At 42.6% G+C, this 26,860-nt stretch overlaps 1 protein-coding gene across 2 annotated transcripts in view; it reads left to right on the top strand.

The window, feature by feature from the left end:
- TSHR (thyroid stimulating hormone receptor) overlaps nt 1-16,375 on the top strand; it is a 119,560-nt gene extending 103,185 nt beyond the window's left edge. For both annotated transcript variants that reach the window (XM_060181259.1, XM_007533813.2), the window contains 2 exons: nt 9,715-9,903; nt 13,589-16,375. In XM_060181259.1, the coding sequence (XP_060037242.1) occupies nt 9,715-9,903; nt 13,589-14,999 (1,600 nt within the window). In that variant the 3' untranslated portion in view covers nt 15,000-16,375. The remainder of the gene's footprint in view (nt 1-9,714; nt 9,904-13,588) is intronic.
- Nucleotides 16,376-26,860: the final 10,485 nt, after the last annotated feature.

Genomic DNA, 26,860 nt, shown 5'->3' with positions numbered 1-26,860 from the left:
ACTTTTTATAACAATAGTAAAATTATTCACTGAGCATTCCTCAAGAAGAGAGGCTGATTTTTAATGGAAGAGAGAAGAAATTAACTGCAAAGATTAGCAAAAGTATACAAATCTTCATTCTTCTTCAATTGATTAAAAGTGCAACTGCTATCCTCTTTAAGAATTTTTTTGCACTTTAAATAAAGAGGCTCTCCAAGGCAATAATAGCCACTGTTCTAGAAGAGTGACCAAACATGATCATGCATTTTACATTAGGGCAATCAGCTTGAATAAATGTTTTCATATTTCACTCATTTATACCAAGCCAAAAGGTAAACCCAATTTTCATTTCATTTCTAGAAAAGAATAATTCACAAATCCATCAAGTACCCTTGTAACATGGGTCTGCTACAATTAATTACTTAAGCAAAAGCTTTTTACCTTGATCAAAATTGACAGATAAAACCTGAAAATCTTTCCTAATCATCATGCTGTTAGCTAGAAGCCCTCAACAATGATGTATCTTAGAAGCAAGACACAAACTGAAGAAATTTTTCTTCATAACTTCAAATATGAATAATATATCTTTTAGTGAGTCTCACTAGGTCCTGTGCTAAACTTTTTTTTATTAATTATTTTATATCAGTCATTTGATTCCAAAGGAGTGTGGCCTCTCTCTAATTCTACCCCATCAAAATTTTTTTTGGTGATTTCACCCATATTCACTTATGGTTGGACAACTAATTAAAGACACTGACAATTCACTAACTGATAGGATGGGGTAGACTAATCAGAAATTCAGTATTTCAGTCAATAAAACACAATTATAAACAAAAAAAATCAGTTCATGCTAGGCATGCAGTTCTTCCCAAGTAAGTGAGTATGTGTACTAAGCCCTTTGACTTGCCTGGAATCTTTGCTCTTGGAACAGATAGAAGGGAACAAGGTAGATACGGTTTTTATTTTATTTTTATTTTATTTATTTATTTATTTACCTCTAGGATTTTTGCTGGGGCTCAGTGCCTACAACACGAATCCATTGCTCCTAGAGGCTATTTTTTTCCCTTTGTTGCCCTCGTTGTTTTATCCTTGTTGTGGTTATTGATGTCACTGTTGTTGGATAGGACAGAGAGAAATGGAGAGAGGAGGGGAAGACAGGGGGAGAGAAAGACAGACAACTGCAGACCTGCTTCACTGCTCATGAAGTGACTCCCCTGCAGGTGGGGAGCCAGAGGCTCGATCCTTGCGCTTCATGCCATGTACGCTTAACCTGTTGCGCTACCGCCCAATTCCCTTTATTTTATTTTTTGTGACTTAATGTTGATTTACAGAATTATAAGATAACAGGGGTATAATTCCACAACTTTCCCACCACCAGAGTTCCACATCCACATTCCCTCCATTGGAAACTGTAGTTTTCCCAAGATCACATATATGGGTTGACTGTTACATGTCTATGTCTATTTCTGTGTCTATGTCTATGTCTGTATGTCTGTCTATGTCTATGTCTGTAAATATCTATGTCTGTCTATGTCTATATCATTTTTCCCATTTTTTTCTATCATCCTGCCTTCTCTTCCTAAGTCACACCGATACCTCTTACTACTTACAAGTGTGTGTGTGTGTGTGTGTGTGTGTGTGTGTGTGTGTATCCAGGCTTGAACCTGGGGTCCTTGTGTATAGTAATGTATGCACTAAACCTGATATGCCACTGCCTGGACCTTCTAATAGGACCTTCCCCCCTTTTATTATTATTATCTTTATTTATTGGATAGAGACAGCCAGAAATTAAGAGGAGTGGGGAGAGAGAGGGAGAGAGACAGAGAGAGACTTGTGTAGCACTGCTTCACCACTTGTGAAACTTTCCCCCTGCACGTGGGGACCAGGGGCTCGAACCCGGGTCTTTGTGCATTGTAACGTGCACTCAACCAGGTGTACCACCACGATGCCCCACCTTTTTTTTTTCCTAATAGACCTCTTAGCCATGGTAACCATGTACACATAAGACCCTGGACTCATTCCACACTCCCACACTAAAAATAGAAGTGTCAGGGACCGGGCAGTAGCGCAGCAGGTTAAGCACACATGACCTGCAAGGAGGTCAATTTACAAGTGGTGAAGCAGGTCTGCAGGTATCTATCTTTCTCTCTCCCTTCTGTCTTCCCCTCCACTCTCGATTTTCTCTCTATCCTATCCAGCAATAACAACAATAATAATGACAACAGTGGTAAACAACAAGGGCAACAAAAGGGGGGGGAAGGCCTCCAGGAGCAGTGGATTCATAGTGCAGGCACGGAGCCCCAGCAATAACCCTGGAGGCAAAATAAAATAAAAGTGACAACACTTAGCCATTAGGCAGCGTGGTTATGGCTACTTGAAAGGGCATCAAACCCGGAGTGGAAATCACCAGGTGTGATTCACAGATATCACCAAAGTATTAAGCTGGTAGTGGGGCGTCCTTGCTTTTTATTTTCCTCTTCTTCCTCAGGGTCCTGATGGAATTGGGGTTAAGAACCCTCAAGTCATCTTCCCCTAACATTTCTCCCCCCTTTGGTTATATGGACCAAAACTCTTTTGAGGTATAGAAGGTGGGAGTTCTGGCTTCTGTAACTGCTTCTTCACTGGACATGGGCATTGGCAGATCAACCCATATGCCCAGCCTGTCTATCTTTCCCTAGTGGGGTAGGGATCTGGAGAGGTGAGGTTCCAGGACACATCAGTGAGGTACTCTACCCAGGGCAGTCAGGATGGACTCATAGTAGCTTGGTAACTTATAACTGTTGCTTGGTAACTTGGTAGCTGTTGCCTTGTCTTTTGTGTCATCATGACATACTCTCTGCTAGCTCCCTGAAATCCATTTTGTTAATTATGTTCTACTTCTGAATCAGAAAGAAAAAAATACTTTTAAAGACAGTGGGATCTCCTTTTTTTATAGGTAATGTTGAGGCTGAATCTTAAGTCACTATAGTGATAGTTATTTTCGTGTGTGTGTTTGGGGGTTAGAGGTGGAGGGAGGACAGAACTCAGCACAGAGAAGGATGAGTTCATATTTCAGCATGTGACTCTTGGGAATACATAACCATCATTTCCTCTCATTAGTATGTGTGAAAGCATCAACATTTCTGAATTACAGTATATGAACAAGTTTTCATTTCAGGACTATACTGAAAAAGTAAACCCCACAGATCAAGGAATTATAGGCTTAAAAGATTTAAGAAGGGCAGCTAGGTGGTAGCGCAGCAGGTTAAGCGCACATGGTGCAAAGTGCAAGGACCTGAGAGGTTCGAGCCCTGACTCCCCACCTGCAGGGGGGTAGTTTTGCAAGTGGTGAAGCAGGTCTGCAGTTGTCTTTCTCCCTCTCTGCCTTCCTGTCCTCTCTCGGTTTCTCTCTGTCCTATCCAGCAACAACGAAAACAATAACAACAACAAGAACAATGCTAAACAACAAGGAAAAAATGGCCTCCAGGAGCAGTGGATTCGTAGTGCAGGCACTGAGCCCCAGTGATAACCTTGGAGATTAAAAAAAAAAAAAAGATTTAAGAAAAAGAACACAACAGTGATACCTGAGTTACAAGGCCATTTTATTTGTACACAGAGATTTTGTCAAAGGTTAGGACTATATGATCGACTGCATCTTTAGCCAACTCATTATTGAGACCATCTTTTTTTTCCTCCCCCACCAGGGTTATGGCGGGGCGTGGTGTCTGCACTATGGGTCCACTGCTCCTGGCGGCCATTTTTTCTATTGTTGTTCTTGGATGGGACAGAGAGAAATGGAGAGAGGAGGGGAAGACAGAGAGGGGGAGAGGAAGACAGACACCTCAGGCCTGCTTCACCGCTTGTGAAGTGACCCTCCTGCAGGTGGGGATATGAGGACTCAGAACTGGGATCTTTGTGCGGGTCCTTGCACTCTGCACTATGTTTGTTTAACCTGGTGCATCACTGCCCGGCCCCCAGCAGGTTAAGCGCAGGTGGCGCGAAGTGCAAGGACTGACGTAAGGATCCCGGTTCCAGCCCCCAGATCCCCACCTACAGGGAAGTCGCTTCACAGGTGGTGAAGCAGGTCTGCAGGTAGCTATCTTTCTCTCCCCCTCTCTGTCTTCCCTTCTCTCTCCATTTCTCTCTGTCCTATCCAACAACAACAACAATAACTAAACCATAAAACAAGGGCAACAAAAGGGAATAAATAAATAAATATAAAAATATTAAAAAAATAAAAAGTGTAATTACAATACCTTTTAAGCAGTAAAATAATCTTCCTCCTCTTAGATGCATTTCATCTACCAATTTACAAATCTGAGTATTCATTTTTAGTGAATCAATTTCTGGATACTAAATGACCTTTAGAGAAACACCCATTACAAACCAACAGAGGAGAGTAGCAATTGCGGCTGAAGCACTGACAAGTTAATTAGTACTTGTTCAACCTGCGATTTAATTCATCAGAGGTCAACTTCAAGTAACCAACGACAAAACCTCTCACCAAGAAATGTGCCATTTTCCCAGGGGTTACAGGAAACATATTGTTGCTTCTGAGGAGCAGTTTGTTCTTACAGTGACATCAAATATCAGCTGGTTCCTGCATGCCCCGTTAAGATCGTTAAGATCCAGTGGTTCTCTTGGCCTGTCTTTAATCCTGGAGGCCTCTCTCACTCCAGATTCAACTCCTGTCACTTTCATTAGCTCTTTGCCTTGAGACAGCCACCATGGCCTTGCCAGTTAGTCTCAGACTGTCTCCCAGGACTGGTTCAGCTACATTCATTCGGGTTTGTTACTTGCCTGAGACAAATCCTCTATGCCCAAAGCTCAGTGTTCATCACTTGAGCTTTTTATAGAAAATTCCAAATTCCATAAAGGAAAGGGAGGACTTTTCCAACTTTAAGGCTTCCATCCATCTGTCTATATAAATGATTTCGATCCCATCACTGCTGGTAGCTACTCTGTATATTCTTCTCACTCCAAAAACAACAGTTTGACTTTCATTATATTTCGAAGCTTTTATGTTAGAAAAGAGTTGTATAGGAAATGAGTGGAATGATGATTATGAGGGAGTAGGACCAGGCAAGCAAAGTGACGAGTTCATGGGTACAGTTTTAGTCGTGCAGAATGAATACTCCTGAGAACTGAACGTGCACCCATGTTCCTATAGTTAATAAGGCTAGGTGCATACTTGCAATCTGCTGAGAGTGCTCTGCACTGTTCTCACAATAATAAGAAAATAACTATGTAGCGGGTGGAGGTAGCACAGCGGGTTAAGCACACATGGCACAAAGCACAAGGACTGGCTTAGGGATCCCTGTTCAGATCCCGGTTCGAGCCCCCAGCTCCCCACCTGCAGGAGGTCACTTCACAAATGGTGAAGCAGGTCTGCAGGTGTCTATATTTCTCTCTCCCTCTCTCTGTTCCCCTCCTCTCTCGATTTCTCTCTGTCCTATCCAACAACAATAACAATATCAACAACCAGGGCAATGAGAGCAAACAAAAAAAAAAAAAAAAAGGAAGGGGGAAATGGCCTCCAGGAGCAGCGGATTCCTAGTGCAGGTACCAAGCCCCAGCGATAACCCTAGAGACAAAATAAATAAACAAATAAATAAATAAAATAACTATGTGTCAGTGGTAGAGTCTTAACCAAGTTGATTATGGTCCTTGTTTCACAGTGTACACATATGATAAAAATATCACATTGGATACTGTAAATATGTACTATTTCTTAATTTTAATATCGTTTTGACAAGTGATTTTATAGTAGTTTACAAGATTATGAGCATACAGGAGTATAGTTCCATACCTCAGCACACCCACCAACAACACCAAAGTTCTTTGCTCCTATCCTAGGAATCAGGGAATCTGAACGGTGTGTCCTTGCTACCTCCACAACCACCACAGTCCTCACAACATCTTAGGGACACACTGACAACTGCCACTGCTGCCGCTACCTACTACAGCTAGTACTCTATTCTCTCTCTCTTTTTTTTTTTGCATACAGTACAAGAGTTTCAATTATCTATACTCCACATATGAATGAAACTATCTGATAACTGTATTTCATCTCCTTATTTCACTAAGCATAATCCAGGTCCATCCTTTTTGTCCCAATGTCACAATGCCATCTTTTTAAGTTGTGGAGTAATATTCCATTAAGTAAATACATGCAATTTTTATTCATCATTTTAACCTAAAGAATGTTGCGATAAAAATTTTAACTTATTTTCTTTATTTTTTAAATTATCTTAATTTATTTAATATTTATTTATTCCTTTTTGTTGCCCTTGTTTTTTATTGTAAATAAAATTTTTTATTTTTATTTATTTTTTATAAATAAAATTTTTTATTTTTATTTAATACAATTTTTTATTACAATTTTTAATACAATTTTTATTTAATACAATTTTTTATTTTTATTTATTTTTTATGTAGTTATTATTGTTGTTACTGATGTCATCGTTGTTGGATAGGACAGAGAGAAATGGAGAGAAGAGGGGAAGATAGAGAAGGGAAGAGAAAGACAGACACCTGCAGACCTGCTTCACCGCCTGTGAAGCGACTCCCCTGCAGGTGGGGAGCCAGGGGCTCAAACCGGGATCCTTCCACCGGTCCTTGCGCTTCGCGCCACGTGCACTTAACCCACTGCACCACCGCCCAACTCCCATCTTTTTTTTTTTAATTTTTTTTTTAAATTTATTATTTATTTATTTATTCCCTTTTGTTGCCCTTGTTGTTTTATTGTTGTAGTTATTACTGTTGTTGTTGTTGTTGGACAGGACAGAGAGACATGGAGAGAGGAGGGGAAGACAGAGAGGGGGAGAGAAAGACAGACACCTGCAGACCTGCTTCACCGCTTGTGAAGCAACTCTCCTGCAGGTGGGGAGCCGGGGCTTGAACCTGGATCCTTACTCCAGTCCTTGTGCTTTGCGCCACCTGCGCTTAACCCGCTGCACTACAGCCCGACTCCCCCGACTCCCATCTTTATTTATTTATTGTATAGAGACAGCTAGCAATCAAAGGGAGTTGGGGTGGTAGAGAGGAAGAAAGGGACACCTGCAGCCCTGCTTCACCACTTGTCTCTATCCAATAAATAAATAAAGATAATTTAAAAATCATTTATTTAAAAAAATAATTTGAATGTTTTGAGCAGAGAGAGAGAGTACTAAATCTATTGGGAAATATAAAGGAGCCCTTATCTTCATTTCTAATAACACCCAAGATTGTCTGATTAAAACTACAGAGAAGTGGAAGAAAAAAAGAGGAAGGAAGGAAGGAAGGAAAGAAAGGATGGAAGAAAGAAGGAAAGGAGGGAGGAGAGAGAGAACAATTGTCTCCCTTGCTTGAGTCTCGTCATTCTCAAAGTTCCGTGAGTGGAGCGCCCCACACCCAAAGAGGCAGGCAGTCTGCAGCACTTCAGGAACAGCAGGTTTAATGGATACTTAGAGCTCCATCAAGTGGCTCGAGCCAGTGGCGAGAGAAAGAGCACCAGATAGCTCCTAAGTCACACTGTAAATGTCCCTAGACCCCAGAGGTGAGTTTAGGGGGTCGACAAGGCCAAATGCAGGACCTGAAATCAGGGTAGAAGGACTAGATGTCACAAAAGTCCTTTGGTGAGTTATAGTAACTTATAGTTATGTAACTTGTATAGTAACTAGAGCAGAAAGGGAATTAACATACATTAAGCATCTACTATATGCCAAGTGCCTATGTTACAGATGTTTCTGCCACTTTCTAACATGTGATTTCCCCCTCGTCTAAACACCCTCCCAGTTCAGTCCCACTGGAACCCAGCTAGGAGGCACATGGATGATGTTTGTTCCTGACAGACAGACAAACTATGGAATCAGCTCCTCCCTCGGTCCCTTCTATCAAGTCCTGGAAGGGCTGCTGCATCTGCGTGTGCATTCAAAGAGTCTAGAGAAATGAAGAAGGGAAAGAAAAAGAAAAAAGCCTAAATCTAAGAGCTCTAGACCCAGATTATAGCTATATAATTCCCTTTCCCTTATTTTGTTGAGTTCTGGATACAATTTGGCTTATTCCTTTCTGTTAACTTTAGTAACTTCCTGCTTCTTTATAAAGCTCTCAGGGTTGGAGAGACAGCATAATGATTATGCAAAAAGCCTTTTAGGCCAGAGATACCAAAGATATCAGTATTACCAGTAATCCCCAGTACTAGCATAAACCACAGCTGGGCAGTGCTCTAGTTTTAAGAAAGTGTGTGTGTGTGTGTGTGTGTGTGTGTGTGTGTGTGTGTGTGTATTCTAAGAATTGAGATGAAGTGCTGTACTACCTAGATAGAATCTTAAAAGAGAGAGAAAGAGAGAGAGAGAGAGAGAGGTCCAGGCAATGGTGCATGTGGTTAAGCACACACATCACAGTGCAAGGATCCAGGTTCAAGCCCTTGGTCCCCACTGCAGAGCGAAAACCTTATGAGTGGTGAAGCAGGCTACAGATGCCTCTCTCTCTCTCTGCCCCCTTCAATTTCTCTCTGTCTCTATCTAATAAATAAATGACTAATGAATTTTTTAAATTATGAGGGCCAGGCAATGGTATAAGCAGTTGAGCACACAGATTATTAGTGCAAGGATTTGAGTTCAAGCAGTATCTATTAAAGTGCAAATCCAAGTCTTGGAAGGTTAAAGTCTTGCAGATGAACACTCATAGTGAATGTGACCCACAGACGGCAAAACAGGAAAAGGACGCTCTCTTGTTTTGCTTTTTTTTAAAAAAAAAAAAAACAAACTTTTTTTAACCTTTATTTATTGGATAGAGGTGGTCAGAAATCGAGAGAGAGAGAGAGAGAGACACCTGCAGCATTGCTTCATCACTTGCTGAGTTTCCCCCCTGCAGGTGGGGACTGGGGGCTCAAACCTGAGTCCTTGTGCACTGTGACATGTGCACTTAACCAGGTGCGCCGCCGCACCAGCCCTACTCTCCTGTTTCACTGCCACGGAAGCATCGCTGGATGCAAAGACAGACAGGCGGCTTCTGGAAATTCGGAGACTTCCCAAGGAGAGCACAGCCCATCTTTATTTACTTCCAGGCTAGACCTAAAGCCCCTTCATTCTCTCTTCAACCGCAAAGCTGTTTCCCAGGTGCAACTGCTTAATGTTCAGAACCACTGGGGACCCCACAATAACTCACGCTGGGCTAATTTGCACCACCAGGCAAGTGCAAATTAGCCCAGCGCGTGCTAAACTAGAGAAAGTTCAAATTAAATACAGCTGGGGAGATGACGCAGCGGCAGAATGTGGGAATTACAAGCATGAGGTAGTTCGACCTGAGTTCATCACAGAGCGCACATTAGTCACCTGGACTCACTGGAACTGAGAATGAACTGGCAATGTCACACTAAAAGTCACACGAATTCACTTTTAGTAGCTAGAACTGTCTACATTTGTCCCCAGCCTCAACGCCACCCCCACTGTCTTGAGAAGTCATTAGCATCTCATCAGCTTAGAAGCCTGTTAATCTTAGGCCAGTGGAAGGATGTCTTTAGCAAACTCAGTGTGTACTGAACAGCAGAAAGGAGGGCCAGGGAGATAGTGCAGCAACGGGGCACAGGACTTGCATGCAAGTGGCCCAGTTTCAGTCTCCACCACCACGAGCCAGAGCTGAGCAGTACTCTACTGAAAACATACAGCAGAAAAAGGAACATGCCATCTGCCCATGACTTTCAGGTCTGCTAGTCTTTCTAGAGAGCCCTGACTGCTCACCGCCTCTCTGTACAGCTCTGCTCTCTCCCTCCAGGGATGTCTCTTACACCAGTGTCACTACCCTGCCATCCAAGGGTCTGGAGCACCTGAAGGAGTTGATAGCAAGAAATACCTGGACTCTGAAGAAGCTGCCACTGTCCTTGAGTCTTCTTCACCTCACGCGGGCTGACCTCTCGTATCCAAGCCACTGTTGTGCTTTTAAGAATCAGAAGAAGATCAGAGGGTGAGTGCCAGGTGTCTGGAGTAAGTAAGAAAAGGCATTAGTGAGAGCTGAACTAATTTTGAGGGTGGGGGAAGAAGCTTTGTTTGGGAAAAGCTAGAGAAGAATTAGAAGTACCCATCAGAAAGACAAAATCAATGTGACACAGTGACTCTGCAGACTCAGAGCGCTCGCAGATGAGAAATAATTCATCACTGGATTGTAGTGGGGGAGACGAGGCTAGAAAGAGATGAAGGAAAAACCCAGATCAGGAAGTCTCTGGCAGGGATTAACACAACTTGTGGTTACCAGAAGCAACGCTTACCAAGTACGCAATACATAGTATAGGCTGCCAGTGAGGTAAACTTGGAAACTATGCAAACCTGTCAGTTAAGACCCTGAAAATGTCACAGCTTAGTGGTTTCCTTGTGTGTGAGCTCTAGGCCCAGCTCTGCCACTTCTGCCTGTGTTATCCAGCCTACTTCTTCATGAGCTCTGAGAGTAGAGATCATAATGCTATCCATCATCGGGGCTTAGAAAAGATTAAATGAGAAACTAAATAAAAAAACACTTGTCACGGTGATCTGGGATGTTTACTACAGTTCTCAGTGTACATCAGAGAGACTCTTAATTACAGGCAGATTCCCAAGGCGGGCTGACCTTTGGCTCGGCATGGTTTCACAGATCTTAACTTCCATCTACACGTTTGCTCTCTTCCTCTCACTTTCCCTGTGGTATCTGTTAGTTGATGTTCTGCGCTCACCACTGAGTCGTGGGGCACGGACAGACTGCAAAGTCACAAAGGGCACCACACGTGCAGACAATCAGGATGGGGCTAGTGGCCTCCCTACTGAGAGCCCTGTGGCTCCAAGCAGAAACGAGTCGGGCAGGGTGGGAGGCCAAAGTCAACCTCAAGCATGGATCAAAGTTCTCAGTCTCTAAAGAGGATGAAATCAACAGCAGGGGGTTTATTTCATCCCAGAGCCCTAGAGATGGAGCGGCATCTTCTCAGCAGCTGAAGCAAGCTGAAGTTCCTCTTTTGATGTGCCTCATGTTGACTAGTAGAAAACTAACCCTGACCCACCATGATCTCACCTGCCTGAGCCAGTCCACTGACGGATTTGTTCAGCAAGTATTTATGGAGTAGTTATGAGGCTGGCAGGGCTCTGTTCATAGCAGTAAATCAGACAGGCAAGAGCCTTCTTGCGTTTACAATCTAGTAGTAGTAAAACAAAACAGAACAAAACAAAAACAGAAATAGATATCAGTGCTGTGAAGGAATTAAAGAGTAAAGCAATGTAGCTAAGATCAAGGATGGCTCTCTTATATATACTTTTTTTTTCTCTTTTTCATTTTTAATTTTTTTCTGCCATTCCCATCACCAAAGGTCTGTGTCCCCATCCTCACCCCCATAACCACCCACTATAGTTCTCCCACAATCTTGAAAATAGGTTGACAGGGGGCTGGGTGGTGGTACACCAGGTTAAGTGCACATGACACGAAGCACAAAGATCCATTTAAGGATCCTGGTTTGAGCCCCCGGCTCCTCACTTGCAAGGGGGTCGCTTCACAAGCGGTGAAGCAGATCTGCAGGTGTCTGTCTTTCTTCCTCTCTATCTTCCCCTCCCCTCTCAATTTCTGTCTTACCAAAAAAGAATTGAAAAAAATGGCCACAGTAGCAGCAGATTTGTAGTGCCAGCATCAAGCCCCATTGATAACCCTAGAGGCAAAAAAGAAAGGAAATAGGCTGACAGTTTGTTTTTTTTTCACATTTGTATACTCAGCTGTCCACATTCCACATGAGTGGAACCATTCTGTAGTTGTTCTTCACCTCCTTACTTGTCGCTTAAAGCGCTGAACATGAAAAAAACTAGGGGCTGGGTAGGGGCACACCTGCTTGAGTGAACATGTTACAGTGCGCAAGGACCTGGGTTCGAGCCCTCAGTCCCCATCTGCAGGGGAAAAGCTTCACAAGTGGTGAAGCGGGGATGCAGATGTCTCTCTGTCTCTCTCCCTCTCTATCTCCCCCTTCCCTCTCAATTTCTAACTGTATCCAATAAATAAATAATTTAAAAAAGAAAATAAAAAAACTAGTGATAGGGAGCTGGGAAGTGGCACACCCGGTTGGGTGCATGCGACTATGCACAAGGATGTGGGTTCAAGCCCCACTCCCCACCTTCGGGGGGAACACTTCACAAGCAATGAAACTGGTCTGCATTTCTCTCTACCTCTCCCTGCCATCCCAGTTTCTCTCTGTCCTATCAAAAAAAAAAAAAAAAAAAAGGTGGGGGAGAAAAATGGCTGCCAGGAGCAGTAGATTCATAGGGACTGCACCAAGCCCCAGCAATAACCCTGGTGACAATTTAAAAAGCAAAATAAAACTAATAAGAAAACATACATGTGGCACCTAACTGAGTTCCAGATGTCACTATGAGAGTTTTAAATAAAAGGTAAAGTAGGAACTGGGCAGTGGCATGCCCAAGTAGAGTGTACACATTACTATCCGCAAGGATCAGGGTTCAAGTCCTCAATCCTCAACTGCAGGGGGCGGGGCTTGGCGGGGCAGGGGACCTTCACAAGTGGTGAATCAGTGCTGCAGGTGTCTCTTTTTCCCTGTCCCTCCCCATTAAACCGTTCCCTCTCAATTTGTCTGTCTATATAAAAAGTTAAATAAAAAAATTTCAAAAGCTATCTCTTCCTTCATCAACCCTATATGAAAGATGCTCATAACATTTTTAAAATGAGTAAGTCAACATTCATAGATCAGCCCAAGGTCAAATAGTTAGTAAATGGTACAGCCAGGTCCCTAAGAAGACTAATTCTAGTATTCATGATTATCTCTGGGGCTCTGTACCTACATGATTTCTCCACTCCTAGTAGAGTCTCTTTCTTTCTTTGTCTTTCTTTTTTATTTTCCCTTTTGTTACCCTTGTATTTTATTGTTGTTGTGGTTAGTATTGTTGTTGTTATTGATGTCGTCGTTTTTGGATAGGACAGAGAGAAATGGAGAGAGGAGGGGAAGACAGAGAGGGAGAGAGAAAGATAGACACCTGCAGACCTGCTTCACCACTTGTGAAGCGACTCCCCTGCAGGTGGGGAGCTGGGGGCTCGAACAGGGATCCTTACGCTGGTCCTTGCGCTTTGCGCCACGTGCGCTTAAGTCGCTGCGCTACCGCCGGACTCCCTCCCTCCCTCCCTCCCTCTTCCTTCCTTCCTTCCTTCCTTCCTTCCTTCCTTCCTTCCTTCCTTCCTTCTTTCTTTCTTTCCTTTCTTCCTTCCTTCCTCCCTCCCTCCTTTCCTTCCTTCATTTCTTTCTCCCTAGATAAAGAGGCAGAGAGGGGAAGGAGGGGAAGGAGAGGGAGACAGAGGAGGACACCTCAGCACTGCTTCACTGCTGTTGAAGTTTCCCCGGTGCAGCTTCATGTGGTAACCAAGGCCTCAACCCTGGGTCCGCCTTCGTAGTGAAGCATACACTCTGCTGGATTAGCTATCTCCCAGCCTCCATCACTGCTTAAGCTGCCTGCAGATGACAAAGAGAAGGGTCAATGCCACTGAGTCACTGTACAAGGGGGGTTGGCTACAGAAAATGATTTAGGAGAGACAGGCCTGATTAGGCCATGCGGACTTGCGGAGTGCACGGGAAAGAATTTATCTTAGGAGCCACAAGTGGCTTTTAAGCAAGAGGTGACTTACTTCTGTTGCCTTGCAGAATTCTTGAGTCCTTAATGTGTAATGAGAGCAGTATTCGGAGCTTGCGTCAGAGAAAATCTGTGAATGCACTGAATGGCCCTTTCTACCAGGAATATGAAGATCTGGGGGACAGTAGCGCTGGGTACAAAGAAAACTCCAAGCTCCAGGATTCCTACAGGAACTCTCATTATTACGTCTTCTTTGAAGAACAAGAAGATGAGAACATTGGTTTTGGCCAGGAGCTCAAAAACCCCCAGGAAGAGACCCTACAAGCCTTTGACAGCCATTATGACTATACTGTGTGTGGGGGCAATGAGGACATGGTTTGCACCCCCAAGTCAGACGAGTTCAACCCCTGTGAAGACATAATGGGCTACAAGTTCCTGAGGGTTGTGGTGTGGTTTGTGAGTCTGCTAGCTCTCCTGGGCAATGTCTTTGTCCTGGTCATCCTCCTCACTAGCCACTACAAACTGACTGTCCCACGCTTCCTCATGTGCAACCTGGCCTTTGCAGACTTCTGCATGGGGCTGTATCTGCTCCTCATCGCCTCTGTGGACTTCCACACACACTCTGAGTACTACAACCACGCCATCGACTGGCAGACAGGCCCTGGGTGCAACACCGCGGGTTTCTTCACCGTCTTTGCCAGCGAGCTGTCGGTGTACACGCTGACAGTCATCACCCTGGAGCGCTGGTACGCCATCACCTTTGCCATGCGCCTGGATCGGAAGATCCGCCTCAGGCACGCGTATGTCATCATGGTGGGGGGCTGGGTTTGCTGCTTCCTCCTGGCCCTGCTCCCGCTGGTGGGAATCAGCAGCTACGCCAAGGTCAGCATATGCCTGCCCATGGACACCGAGACCCCTCTTGCCTTGGCATATATCATCCTGGTTCTGTTGCTCAACATAGTTGCCTTCATCATTGTCTGCTTCTGTTACGTAAAGATCTACACCACCGTCCGGAATCCCCAGTATAATGCAGGGGACAAAGACACCAGAATCGCCAAGAGGATGGCTGTGTTGATCTTCACTGACTTCATGTGCATGGCCCCAATCTCTTTCTATGCTCTGTCGGCGCTTATGAACAAGCCTCTTATCACCGTTTCCAACTCCAAAATATTGCTGGTTCTCTTCTATCCTCTGAACTCCTGTGCCAATCCATTCCTCTATGCGATTTTTACCAACACCTTCCAGAGGGATGTCTTCATCCTGCTTAGCAAGTTGGGCATCTGTAAACGTCAGGCTCAGGCGCACAGGGGCCAGAGAGTTTCTCCAAAGAACAGCACGGGTCTTCCAGGGCCAAAGGCCAACCGGGACATGATGCAAGGTCTCCCCAACATTCAGGATGACTATGAACTGCTTGAGAACCCTCATCTCACTCCACAGAAGCAAGAACAAAGCTCAAATGAGTACAGGCAAACAGTTTTGTAAGCTGACCCTAAACTACTGGCAGTGGCATGGGGGTTGAATATACAACCCCATGGCACAACAACTAGCCTAACTAATCTTCAGACGAGTGATGCTTCATGGGACAAGAATTCACCTCTGTGGACCAGGCAGTGGCACACCTGGTTAAGCGCTCACATTACAGTGAGCAAGAAGCCAGGTTCAAGCCCCTGCTCCCCATCTGCAGGGGGAAAGCTTCATGAGTGGTAACGCAGGGCTGCAGGTGTTTCTCTGTCTCTATGTCCCCCACCTGACTCAATTTCTGTCTGTCTCTATCCAGTAATGAATAAATAAATAAATAAATAAATAAATAAATAAATAAATAATATTTTAAAAAGAAAAAAGAATTCATCTCTGGAAAGGAACTGGCAGTAACTTAATCATCACCCCCAAGAAAGAAGAGAGGTTACCAGGATATCTAAGTCCAAGGAGATCTTATAAGATTTTCTCAGTAAGTACTGAGAAGACACTGTGTACAATGCTGAACAAATATTGACTGCTCCATGTCAAAACTGAGCTTCTCTCTTAGATAACACTTCATACTGATATTTCAGCACATGCTGTTAATTTGGTTGGTGGACACAAGAAAAAATAATCAGCTATATTGTTAACTCAATCCAACTTCATGTTCACTATTAACAACCAAAGAGTCTGAATTCTTTTAAACTAAATGGTTGACATCATGAAAGGGACAGTTATTAGAAAATAGGAGGAGAGGTTTTGAGGGTTTTTTTTTTTTCCCCAGACTCTGAAATTTTTAATTATCTCTTCACAAGAATCTACCTGATGTGACCTAATTAGTACTTTTTGTGTGTGAAAACTGGCAGAGTTTCAGCTTGTGACCTAGCAAACTAATAACTCATCTTCTTGGCTAGTTTCATGGATAGCAGACATGAACTCTAGAAATATGTTTAAGCAGTAAGAAATAGGAGTTACGAGTGGAGCACACTAAATAACCTCTTGATTAATAAAGCAGACTGGACACCAGTCTTGGGCAAATTTCTCAAAACTCAGAAGTCTGAAGCAATGAAAGCTCTTGCTATCCTCTTCGTTTAAAAAATTTTTATTCCTTTCTCTAAAAGCATGTTTCTGTGACCAGGAAAAAAGGAAAGCACTTGTGAAGCAGTATCTGTTTTTCCTATTCTGTGAAACTCTTCGGAGCCTATGCGTATGACCCAGGGGGAAAAATTTTTTTTTTCTGTTTCATTTTTTGGTTATGACATCTGCACCAAAAATTCTGTTGAATGATCATATTGAGCTGGTTCTGAATCAGTCATCAAATTACTAGGCCTACATAACTATGATTATCAAGCCAGAATGGATTGGTATTCACATAATAGAATAAAAGTTGGCTTTGGAAATTTGGGTTACTTAAGAGTTACTACTTCACTGTGCAGTCTTAAAACACTTAGCTTGTCTTTAGGGATTGGTTTCCTTGCCATTTCCAACCCACAGGATAACACTAAGACAATCCAAACTATTCTCTCTCAAGTGATTGAGTTCTTGACAACCTTGTTGATCACTGAACACAAAATCTCCCTTTCTTGAAATAGGATCTTTATCCAAAGATGTATTCTCCAAGTTGTCTACCAAGACAGTCCCTTAATTTCATCCCAAGCAGAGATGGCATTTGAGTCTCAGTGTTTCACAGCTCTGTTGAGTCTGTGGAGTATGTTTAGTGAGCCCAATGGGCCGAGGAGATGGCACCCCCAACTCCCCTCCAGTCTTTCCATGTTGATTCTTGATCCTCAGTGAGATGTGGGTCTCTTAGAAACATGCATACCTAAATCATGATTGATTCACCAATTTGCACTTGTAAACTAATAGGATGAAGCAAATGTGTTACCTTTTTCATGTGTTTCTCACCTGTAACTGCTTGATAATGCATTTTATCTTGAGTAGTTGAAATGTTTTGTGCCTGTAATTGCAACAGACTTGTTACTAAAAATTGCATATTACCTTCACAACGTGAAATAAATGTGGTACCTACCAATGTAACAATTATGCTAATTTTAGAGTATTGTTTTTTGTAGTTTCTTGAGCTCCTTTTAGGGTTACCATTATGTGCGGGTATCCTTCCTTCAACTCTCTGTGATAACTTATCACAGTAGAGGATTCGGGACTAAAATCTTTCTTCTTCCAGTAACTTATTTTCTCAGTGCTTCCAGGGCTTTGCTGGGGTTGCACACTTGTGCAATTAAGTTGCTCTCTCCCAGTTGGGTTTATATTTCTTCTCTCTTTTTCTCTAGATGAGAGGAGTGGGAAAAAGGAAATGGGAGAGAGAGAGAGAGAGAGAGAGAGAGAGACTCCTTTATTGCTTTTGAAGCTTATCCTCTGTGTGATGCTGCCATATATGGTGGCCAGGAGACGGGGTGCTCTGAGTTCTGACTGCAGGCAGCAAGCACCTTCTCCTGAGAGAGGAGTTTCACACAACACAGAATCATCTGTAGAGAGGAGCCTCCCTAGGGAGAGGCCCACAGTGGATCTCATTCATCTTCCAGCAAGTTACGCCAACCACACCTCCTCAAAGGCTGCGACTCCAGGCGCCTTCACTGGGAATTGTAGGTTCAAGCTGTCAGGCACTGCCTTCACCAAGCACTGCACAGATAATTTCAGGACTGCCTGATGGTCTCAGACGTCCCGAACAGCAGGGGTCTAGGGTGCTTCCCCTTCCAGTCCTGGGTCCTTGACTGTCTTCTGGCAGTATGGCTTCTCCCCTCGGCAGAGCCTGCCCACACCCATAGCACTCACACAGACCACTGCACTCAGTAGCCTACTGTTCCTTGAATAAAATAGGAATAACCAAGAAGTGTAAACAACTTCAGTTCCACCAGCCGTTTTGTGGATCTGTTGTTGGTATTGGAGGATGTTCTGTTTGATTTACTGAAGTATTTTAAATGAAGACAGATCAGGAAGGTGATAATGGCTATTTGAACTTTTATTTTTTTTTAAGAAAGGATAAATTAACAAAACCATAGGGTAGGAGGGGTACAACTCCACACAATTCCCACCACCCAATCTCCATATCCCACCCCCTCCCCTGATAGCTTTCCCATTCTCTATCCCTCTGGGAGCATGGACCCAGGGTCGTTGTGGGTTGCAGAAGGTGGAAGGTCTGGCTTCTGTAATTGCTTCCCCGCTGAACATGGGCGTTGACTGGTCGGTCCATACTCCCAGTCTGCCTCTCTCTTTCCCTAGTAGGGTGGGGCTCTGGGGAAGCTGAGCTCCAGGACACATTGGTGGGGTCTTCAGTCCAGGGAAGCCTGGCCGGCATCCTGATGGCATCTGGAACCTGGTGACTGAAAAGAGAGTTAACATATGAAGCCAAACAAATTGTTGAGCAATCATGGACCCAAAGCTTGGAATAGTGGAGAGGAAGTGTTAGGGGGGTACTCACTGCAAACTCTAGTGTACTTCTGCTTTCAGGTATATATTTTGCAGTAGTTTATGGATACGTGTGAACATATGCTCTCTCTCACCGAAACTGGTGTATATCTAGGTTTTGGGACTTTGTTAGAAAGTGAACCACCTGAAATGGAATTAGAGAACACTATGAAAGGAAAGGTCTCACCCGAGTAATGAAGCTGAAGGGTAGTCATGCCACATGTGAAGTCTCTGGACACAGTCTGAGGTGAAGCATGTTGAGGTGGCAATCGTTGCGTTGGTTAGGTTGTGATCGGCGGATGCAATATTATTTGATATGGATTGGGAGAGGCATACGGGAAAGTGGGCCGTAGTATCCAAAGGTTCCAGGACTGGGGGAAGTAGAGGCTCTGTATTGGAGATGTAAGGTTCCTGCTGTCTTAGGGTTCCAAAAGACAATGGATAATGTCATCATCACATTATTTGGTAATTGGGTTAACTTTGAAAAGTCCTTTTGTTAGGGTTTGCTGTACAGTACCCAGTATCTTGTATATAGCTGTGCTGTTGGTTGCTTCTGATCTACTTGGTCTACCTTTTTTATATTTAAGCACATTAGAGCTAATTGCGTATATGGTAATTTCCTCATTTCAGCATTTGAAACAGCACACAATGAAAAATTTAATTGTATCTGAGCCCTGTGCCTCCCAGTCTTAAAAAAAAAAAAAAGCAACATTTATTACAGCTCATTCTGGGGATATTAAAGCACTATAAAAATAGTTCGGGAATCAGGCGGTAGCACCGCAGGTTAAGTGCATGTGGTGCAAAGTGTGAGGACAGGCATAAGGATCCTGGTTTGAGCCCCCCGGCTCCCCACCTGCAGGGAGTCGCTTCACACGCGGTGAAGCAGGTCTGCAGGTGTCTTTCTTTCTCTTGCCCTCTCTGTCTTCCCCTCCTCTCTCCATTTCTCTCTGTCCTACCCAACAACGACAATATCAATAATAACTACAACAATAAAACAGCCTTTCTCTAGCGGGCTGTTCAGTGTTTTCAGGAAGAGCCACACTAAATAGATGATGTATAAGTTTGAGCAAAACAAGACTAGTGCCATCCCTGTTTCTCTTTAGCAAATCCTAGGCTTAAATTATTTTAAAATGTATTTATTGGATGGAGACAGAAAGAAGTTTAGGAGACAGAATAGAGAGGGGTAGAGAGAGACCTGCTTGCTTCACCACTCCTGAAGCTTCCACTTTGTAGGTGCAGTCTCGGGAGTTGAACCAGGGTCCTGGAGCATGGTAATGCATGTGCTCAAACAGATGTGCCACTGCCTGCCCCCCACCCCCAGGCTTAAATTCTGTTCCTTTGTTTGAAAAAGGCTTCTGGGATGATGATGGGCCAAGTTTAGATATTGGCAAATAAGACATTCATCTCTGGGAACATGACTGCTAGGGTTTATTATTGATAATAGAAAACTTTCACTCTATTCGCTCTCAGAAATTGTAATGTCTCCAAAGTATTCCTTAAGCATTCTGACAGAAGAGAAAGTGGGGAGGTGGGGAGGGAGGGGGTACTAATAGTTTCAACAAATGTCAGAGAAATGAGAAACCTTGACCCATCAAGGCCATGGTTCTGATGAAAGGGGAGAAGCCTGACATCATACCTGTTTTCACCATCTCTGAGCTTACTCTGGATAAAGGGAAAAAGTGAGCACATACTTTTGGCATTTTGAGGTCTTCCCAGATATCCAATATTTTAGCTGATTATTCCCCCCAAAGTACTGCTCGGCTCTGGCTAATGGTGGTGCCAGGATATGAACCTGGGACCTTGGAGTCTCAGGCATTAAAGTTGTTTGCAAAACCTCCATGGCCCCTACCTGATTTCATTTTTTAATTAGTGCAGTTGGGCCACTGGTGAAAATAATAATTGGGAGAAATTAAAATTATTTCTTCAGCTTTTGAAAAAACATTATCTTCAGGGTTTTGCTTTAGCCACCAGGGTTATTACTGGGGTTATGAGCCTGCACAGTGTATCTACCACTCTTGATGGACATTTTTTTCCTTTTTATTTTTTAATTTCTTAATTAATAGAAGACAGAGAGAAGTAAAAGGGGAGAGGGGAAGAGAGAGAAAGAGAGACCGGTTTGAGCCCCCGGGCTTCCCACCTGCAGGGGAGTTGCTTCACAAGCGGTGAAGCAGAGCTGCAGGTGTCTTTCTCTCCCCGTCTTGCCCTCCTCTCTCCATTTCTCTCTGTTCTATTCAAAGATGACGACACCAACAACAACAACAACTATAACAATAAAAAACAAGGGCAACAAAAGGGAATAAATATTATTATAGAACTATTATTAAAAACTATAAAATATTATTATAAAAATATTATTTTAAAAAGTATCTAGTGGGGGCTAGGTAGTGGCCCACCTGGTTAAGCGCACACATTACAGCGTGCAAGGACTTGGGTTCAAGCCCCTGGTCCCCACCTGCAGGTGGAAAGCTTCACCAGCATCTGTAGACAAAGAAGCCCTGGCCTCAAGGAAGGGGAAGGGAACCTACCAGGTATCAAGACTCCTGACTGCAACTTTTATTAATCTGCACCATCAGTTTCCTGCGTTTTAACGCCAACTGCAGAATATGAAGATGAAACTAGAGGAACCTTGCTGCTAACATGACGTGTTTCTCCTTTACATCTATTCTTCCTCTCAAGCACCAATAGCTTAAGACAGTCCATATAGATAGCGGATCTGAAGCCCAGAGAGTAGATACACCTGGTACCTGACCCCAGGTCAGTCTGGTTCCAAAGTCTGCAACTTCACTCTATAGTTTTCTCATTCAAATCTGACAAGAGATATTTTTACCTGCATTTTGAGGAAGAGACCTGAAATTCACCCCCTTACGCATGTGCACACATACGTGCACACGTAGACACACACACACACACACACACACACACACACACACACACACTATACTGGACTTTCAGAGAAGTTATGACAGATTTTGCTTCATGACTTTTCCAAGCAGGGGGCAGTAACTCAGCAATACAGCAAATACATTAGACCTTGAGTCTGGTCTCTAGCACTGCATTAAAAAGAGTAATCTGGAACATTATTTTTATTTTGTATCTTTTAGTTATCAAAAGGGCAAATCAGTTGACATTCGCAGTCCTTCTTTAATGCATATGCTTCCTTGTGTCCATTTTCCCTATTAGAACACCACACTGGTAGTGTAGGAACGCTGGAAAAAATCCTCCACCCCTCTTGGTTCTCAAACTGGGTCAGTAACTCGCAAGTATCATTAGACGGATCAGCAACAGGAAAGATCAATTTTAATAGTGACATGTTCAAATGGAGAACAGTGAAATGTAGGCCCGACACTACCAGGGGAGTAAGGGGTGACTTGTGCTCAAGTCTATGTCTATGTCTTCAGGAAATTTGAGGGAGGGGGAGGGGACCCTGGGAGTGACAGAAGGGAAGATAATCCGCAATCTCTCCCTCATTTCCTGGGGGGTTGGGGAGGGGGGAATAAAAGGACTGTTAAAACTGTTCTTTATGGGCAGGGGTAAATAGCATAATGGTTATGCATAGACTCCTGATTTGTCTCTGTCCTAGCCAACAAAAATGCATCAATAACAGCAATAATAATAACCACAACAATGATAAAACAAGCAGGGCAACAAAAGGGGGAAAAATGGCCTCCAGGAGCAGTGGATTCATGGTGCAGGCACCGAACCCCAGCAATAACCCTGGAAGAAAAAAAAATAAAAACTGTTCTTTATATTATAAAGAGAAAATGTCTCATTCTAAGAACCAAGCTGGCACTTTTAAAGCAAGTCTGCATACCAAATAGATGCTTCTTGAAAAGTGCCAGTTTTGTGTGACTATCCTAGGTCTGTTCACAGCACTTTCAGTAGAAAAAGGAGTTTTATTTTTAAATATTTTCCCTTTTGTTGCCCTTTTTGATTGTTGTAGTTATTATTATTGTTGTTATTGGTGTCATTAGACAGGACAGAGAGAAATGGAGAGAGGAGGGGAAGATGGAGAGGGGGAGAGAAAGACACCTACAGACCTGCTTCACCATGTGTGAAGCGACACCCCTGAAGGTGGGGAGCCAGGGGCTCAAACCAGGATCCTTATGTTAGTCCTTGACCTTCGCACCACGTGTGCTCACCCCGCTGCTCTACCGCCTGACTCCCCAAAAGGAGTTTTCTTGACTCTGGGAATAGAGATGTTGGAGAAAGCTGTAGGCAAAAGGAGAGTTCAGGTGCAGAGGCCTTGCTGAGAAAATGAACTCTGAGTAGATGGGCCTCTGTGTCGCTGTCACCTGTGTATTAGGATGTTAGGTAAGTCCCACAGGGACACTGTCCCACCATTCTTTCTCTCCATTTAAGTCAAATGTGACCAAGTTGCTTTGTCAGACTGGTTGTTGTCAATCTGGTGTTAGCGTTAGATACCAGTGAAGATGCTCTGGTTTTTCTCTTAGCACAAAGGAAACCCTCTCTCTACCCCACCCCACACCCCCAAAACAAATAATAAATCCTTAAAACTGGGGGGGGGCGGGGTCGTGCAGTGGGTTAAGCGCACGTGGTGCCAAGCGCAAGGACTGGCAGAAGGATCCCAGTTCAAGCCCCCGGCTCCCCACCTGCAAGGGAGTCCCTTCACAAGCGGTGAAGCAGGTCTGCAGGTGTCTGTCTTTCCCCCTCTGTCTTCCCCTCCTCTGTCCATTTCTCTCTAACAATGACGACATCAATAAAAATAATAATAACTACAACAAAAATAAAACAATAAGGGCAACAAAAGGGAAAATAAATAAAAAGAAATCCTTAAAACTAAGCACTAATAAACTTCGGGTATATATACCTTTGCTGAGCAGTTACTGTGTGTTGAGAAGTGTGTTTGACACAACTTATTGAAATCTCACCTTCCCAACTATGTTTTAAGGCAGCAACTGTCTTTTTTCATCTTTGATTAATATTCCTGGTCCAGGAGAAGTCGGTAAATAGAGGGAGTTAAATGAGTTAAAATATGCTCACTTATCTCCCAAACAAAGAAAAACCTTACTTCAAAACTAAAGTAAGGAAATACTTTCATCTGTTTCTTCCTCCTTTGAAAGGTGGGGAAGAAACCTGATACAATTTTTTCTCTTGTTTATTTTTTCAGAAATAGGACTGCCAGTATAATCACTAGAATAGGAATTCAGGTCTGACTTAGTAGGGTAACCATAGTTACAATGTCTTGCAGTAACATCTCCATAAATTATCTTTTTTAATAAATGCTTTTCTCCATAAATTATCAGGGCAGAGTACAGTGTTTGGGAAAAATCAGTTTTTAAATTAGACCTTTACTACTGTCTTAGCTTTGGGGAATCTCAGCCTAGTTTAGACATATAATTCAGAAGAAAAAAAATTCTCCCCTCCCAAGCTCCTTATCCACTCACTTTTCTTCCCTTAGACACTTTCTGCTAAAGCCGGATGAATTGCTTCACTAACTTAATCTTCCAAACTTAATTTGGTTGCAACTAGATGTTTCACAGCACTCAAATGACATTCTCTTTGGCTTTCTATTTTGACCATTAATATTTTAAAATATATTTAATTACTGGATAAATACAGAAATTGAGAGGGAAGTGGGAGATAAGAGAGGGGGAGAACGTTGCAGCCCTGCTTCACCACACATGAAGTTTTTCCCCTGCAGGTGGGGACCAGGGCCTTGAACCTAGGTCCTTGTGCACTTAATCAGGTGTGCCACCACCTGGTCCCTACCATTAATATTTTTTGACCATTAAATCATGTAAATGTGTCATGAGTGTTACCAAGCATCATTGAGTTTATATGCACTAGCTAATTTATCCACAAAACCCTAACATGGTCATTTTACAGCAAACACCAAAATGGTTAAGATTATTATTGTAGGAGACTATACTGTAAAGATTCAAGATTTGGGGGTCCGGGGAGTAGCGTAGCAGGTTAAGCGCAAGTGGTGCAAAGCACAAGGACCAGCATAAGGGTCCCAGCACAAGCCCCTGGCTCCCTACCTGCAGGGGGCTTACCTCGTAAGTGGTGAAGCAGATCTGCAGGTGTCTGTCTTTTTCTCCCCATCTTCCCCTCCTCTCTCCATTTCTCTCTGTCCTATCCAACAATGAAAGCAATAACAAAAACAATAAAAATAACAACAACAACAATAAACAACAAAAGGGTGGTCTGGGAGGTGGCACAATGGATAAAGCATTGATTGGATGGATTCTCAACCATGTGGTCCCGAGTCAATCTCCAGCAGCACATGTACCAGAGTGATGTCTGGTTCTTTCTCTCCTTTCTCATGAATAAATACGTAAATTCTTTAAAAACAAAAAAAGGGGAAAAATAACCTCCAGGAGCCCCAGCAATAACCCTGGAAGCAAAAAAAAAAAAAAAAAAATCAAAAAATCAAGATTTTTTTTTTTTTTTGACTCAAAATTTTCATCATAGTTCAAAATCTGTGTTTTCTAAAATACCCTGTATGAGGAGTACAAATTTCAAAAAGACAAGGTTCTTAGGATTCATTTCACTAACTATAAGATCAAAAGACCCCATTATTCACTACCTTCTGAAATTAACACAAAATAGTGAGCAGATCTGGTTTAACAGGTAGATTACGGGATTTACATGCATGGAGGTCTGGAGTCCAAAACCTTGACATGTCAGAGAGGAGTGATGCCCTGGTTTTTCTCTCACTTAATAAATCCTGAAGAAGAAATAAAGGCACACAATGCATTATCAGGGACCATAAGCCAAAATAAGCTGACTCTCTTATCAAGTATTTGCAAATGGTCCAGTCAAAAAATGACAAATAGGATGTTCTGCTTTAAGCAACCTGTGTTTGTTGAAGTAGACACACCTATTTTAAAATATCTATTTCTAAGCTGCTCTAAGTCTAGTTCAACTTATTTTAATTTTATTTTATTTTATTGCCTCCAAGGTTATTACTGGGGCTCGATGCCTGCACTACAAATCTACTGCTCCTGGAGGCCATTTTTTCTCCCTTTTTGTTTCCCTTGTTGTTTATCATTGTTGATGGATAGGACAGAGAGAAATCGAGAGAGGAGGGGAAGACAGAGAGGGGGAAAGACAGACACCTGCAGACCTGCTTCACTGCTTGTGAAGCGACCCTCTGCAGGTGGGGAGCTGGGGGCTCGAACCAGGATCCCTACACCTGGTCCTTGCACTTTGCGCGCTTAAACCGCTGTGCTACCACCTGGCCCCCTTATTTTTAATTTTGAGGAAACAAAAGGGAAAATAAATATTTTTTAAAAATTAAATGTAATTTGCTAACGATATAAAACATTTCCTTTCTAGACTATCATTTTCTATCTATATAAATGTTATGTGATCTGGGAGATGGTGTGGTAGCTAGAGGATCAGAATTAAAAGCATAAATGTTACAACACACTAAATAAAGCAAGCAACATTCCTTTTTTTAAATAACATCTTTAATTAAAGTTTTTGCAAAGGTAAATATTAAACTTAAAATAGTTCTTAGTACATCAAAATACTAAGTTCTCTAATTGTATTCCAAGATGGTCTTTAAAACATAGTATCCCATATATCACAGAAGAGCAACCTTGATCTGCAATTGTACAGAATGAATTTTACAAACATAATAAATATATTTACGCCCTTACACATAACAGTATGTACAACAGCAGTTGACAATAGTAGCTCAGAACAGCAAAAGGAATTAGCCCCCCCACCCCCAAATGTAGCCCTCACACATACTGGACCAATTTAAGGAACCTTGACTGTAATATTTGTTACTAGAACTCAGTGTGATTCTTCCCTTAAAGGAGAAGAAAAAGAAGTCCTCCAAATGAAAAAAATAAGCTTGGTGTCTTCTTCCTTAAACCACAAAAAATAACAAAAGATAGACTAAGGCAAGGCTTAAAAAGGGAATATAAACTTCAGAGTAATTTCCATAACATAATAGACTAAAATGCAAAATTACTTAACATAAACCCATGAGGAGATAAAGCAACTATTTTTTAACCAATGGACTCAAAATCTGAAAATTGATTTATATATAGCAGTAAATAGTATATGAATAAAATGAAAATGTACAAAGATGAATTCTTAAAGTTCTACATTGCACAAAAGCTCAAAAAAGTTCAGGATGAAGTAATCTGAAAATAGAGACACTTTCTCAAGTGGAAGAAAATGCTAAATTAGAAAGGGGACTCCCAAGAGGAAATTATGTCTGTTTTCCTGTACAAATTATATTTTACCTTCCGAAAAGAACGGTGACATTATTGCTTTAAGAGTCAGAAATGACTTAGGAGACAACCCTTTCTTTCTTCCACAAGAGCCAGGAAAAAATAGAAAACCAAAGCCTTGATTTTCAACCTAGCAAAAAGAAAGTCTTTATACAAAAGCTAGATTTTTGTGTTCTTACTTTCTAAGACCTGAATCTAGTAGATAATGCTCTTCAAAAACATTTCCATCACTGTACACAACGCTCAAAT

This window comes from Erinaceus europaeus, chromosome 22 (assembly GCF_950295315.1).
Source record: "Erinaceus europaeus chromosome 22, mEriEur2.1, whole genome shotgun sequence".
NCBI classification, from domain to species: domain Eukaryota; kingdom Metazoa; phylum Chordata; class Mammalia; order Eulipotyphla; family Erinaceidae; genus Erinaceus; species Erinaceus europaeus.
The sequence above is the reverse complement of the archived record's forward strand: the minus strand, read 5'-3'. Positions and strand labels throughout refer to the sequence as shown.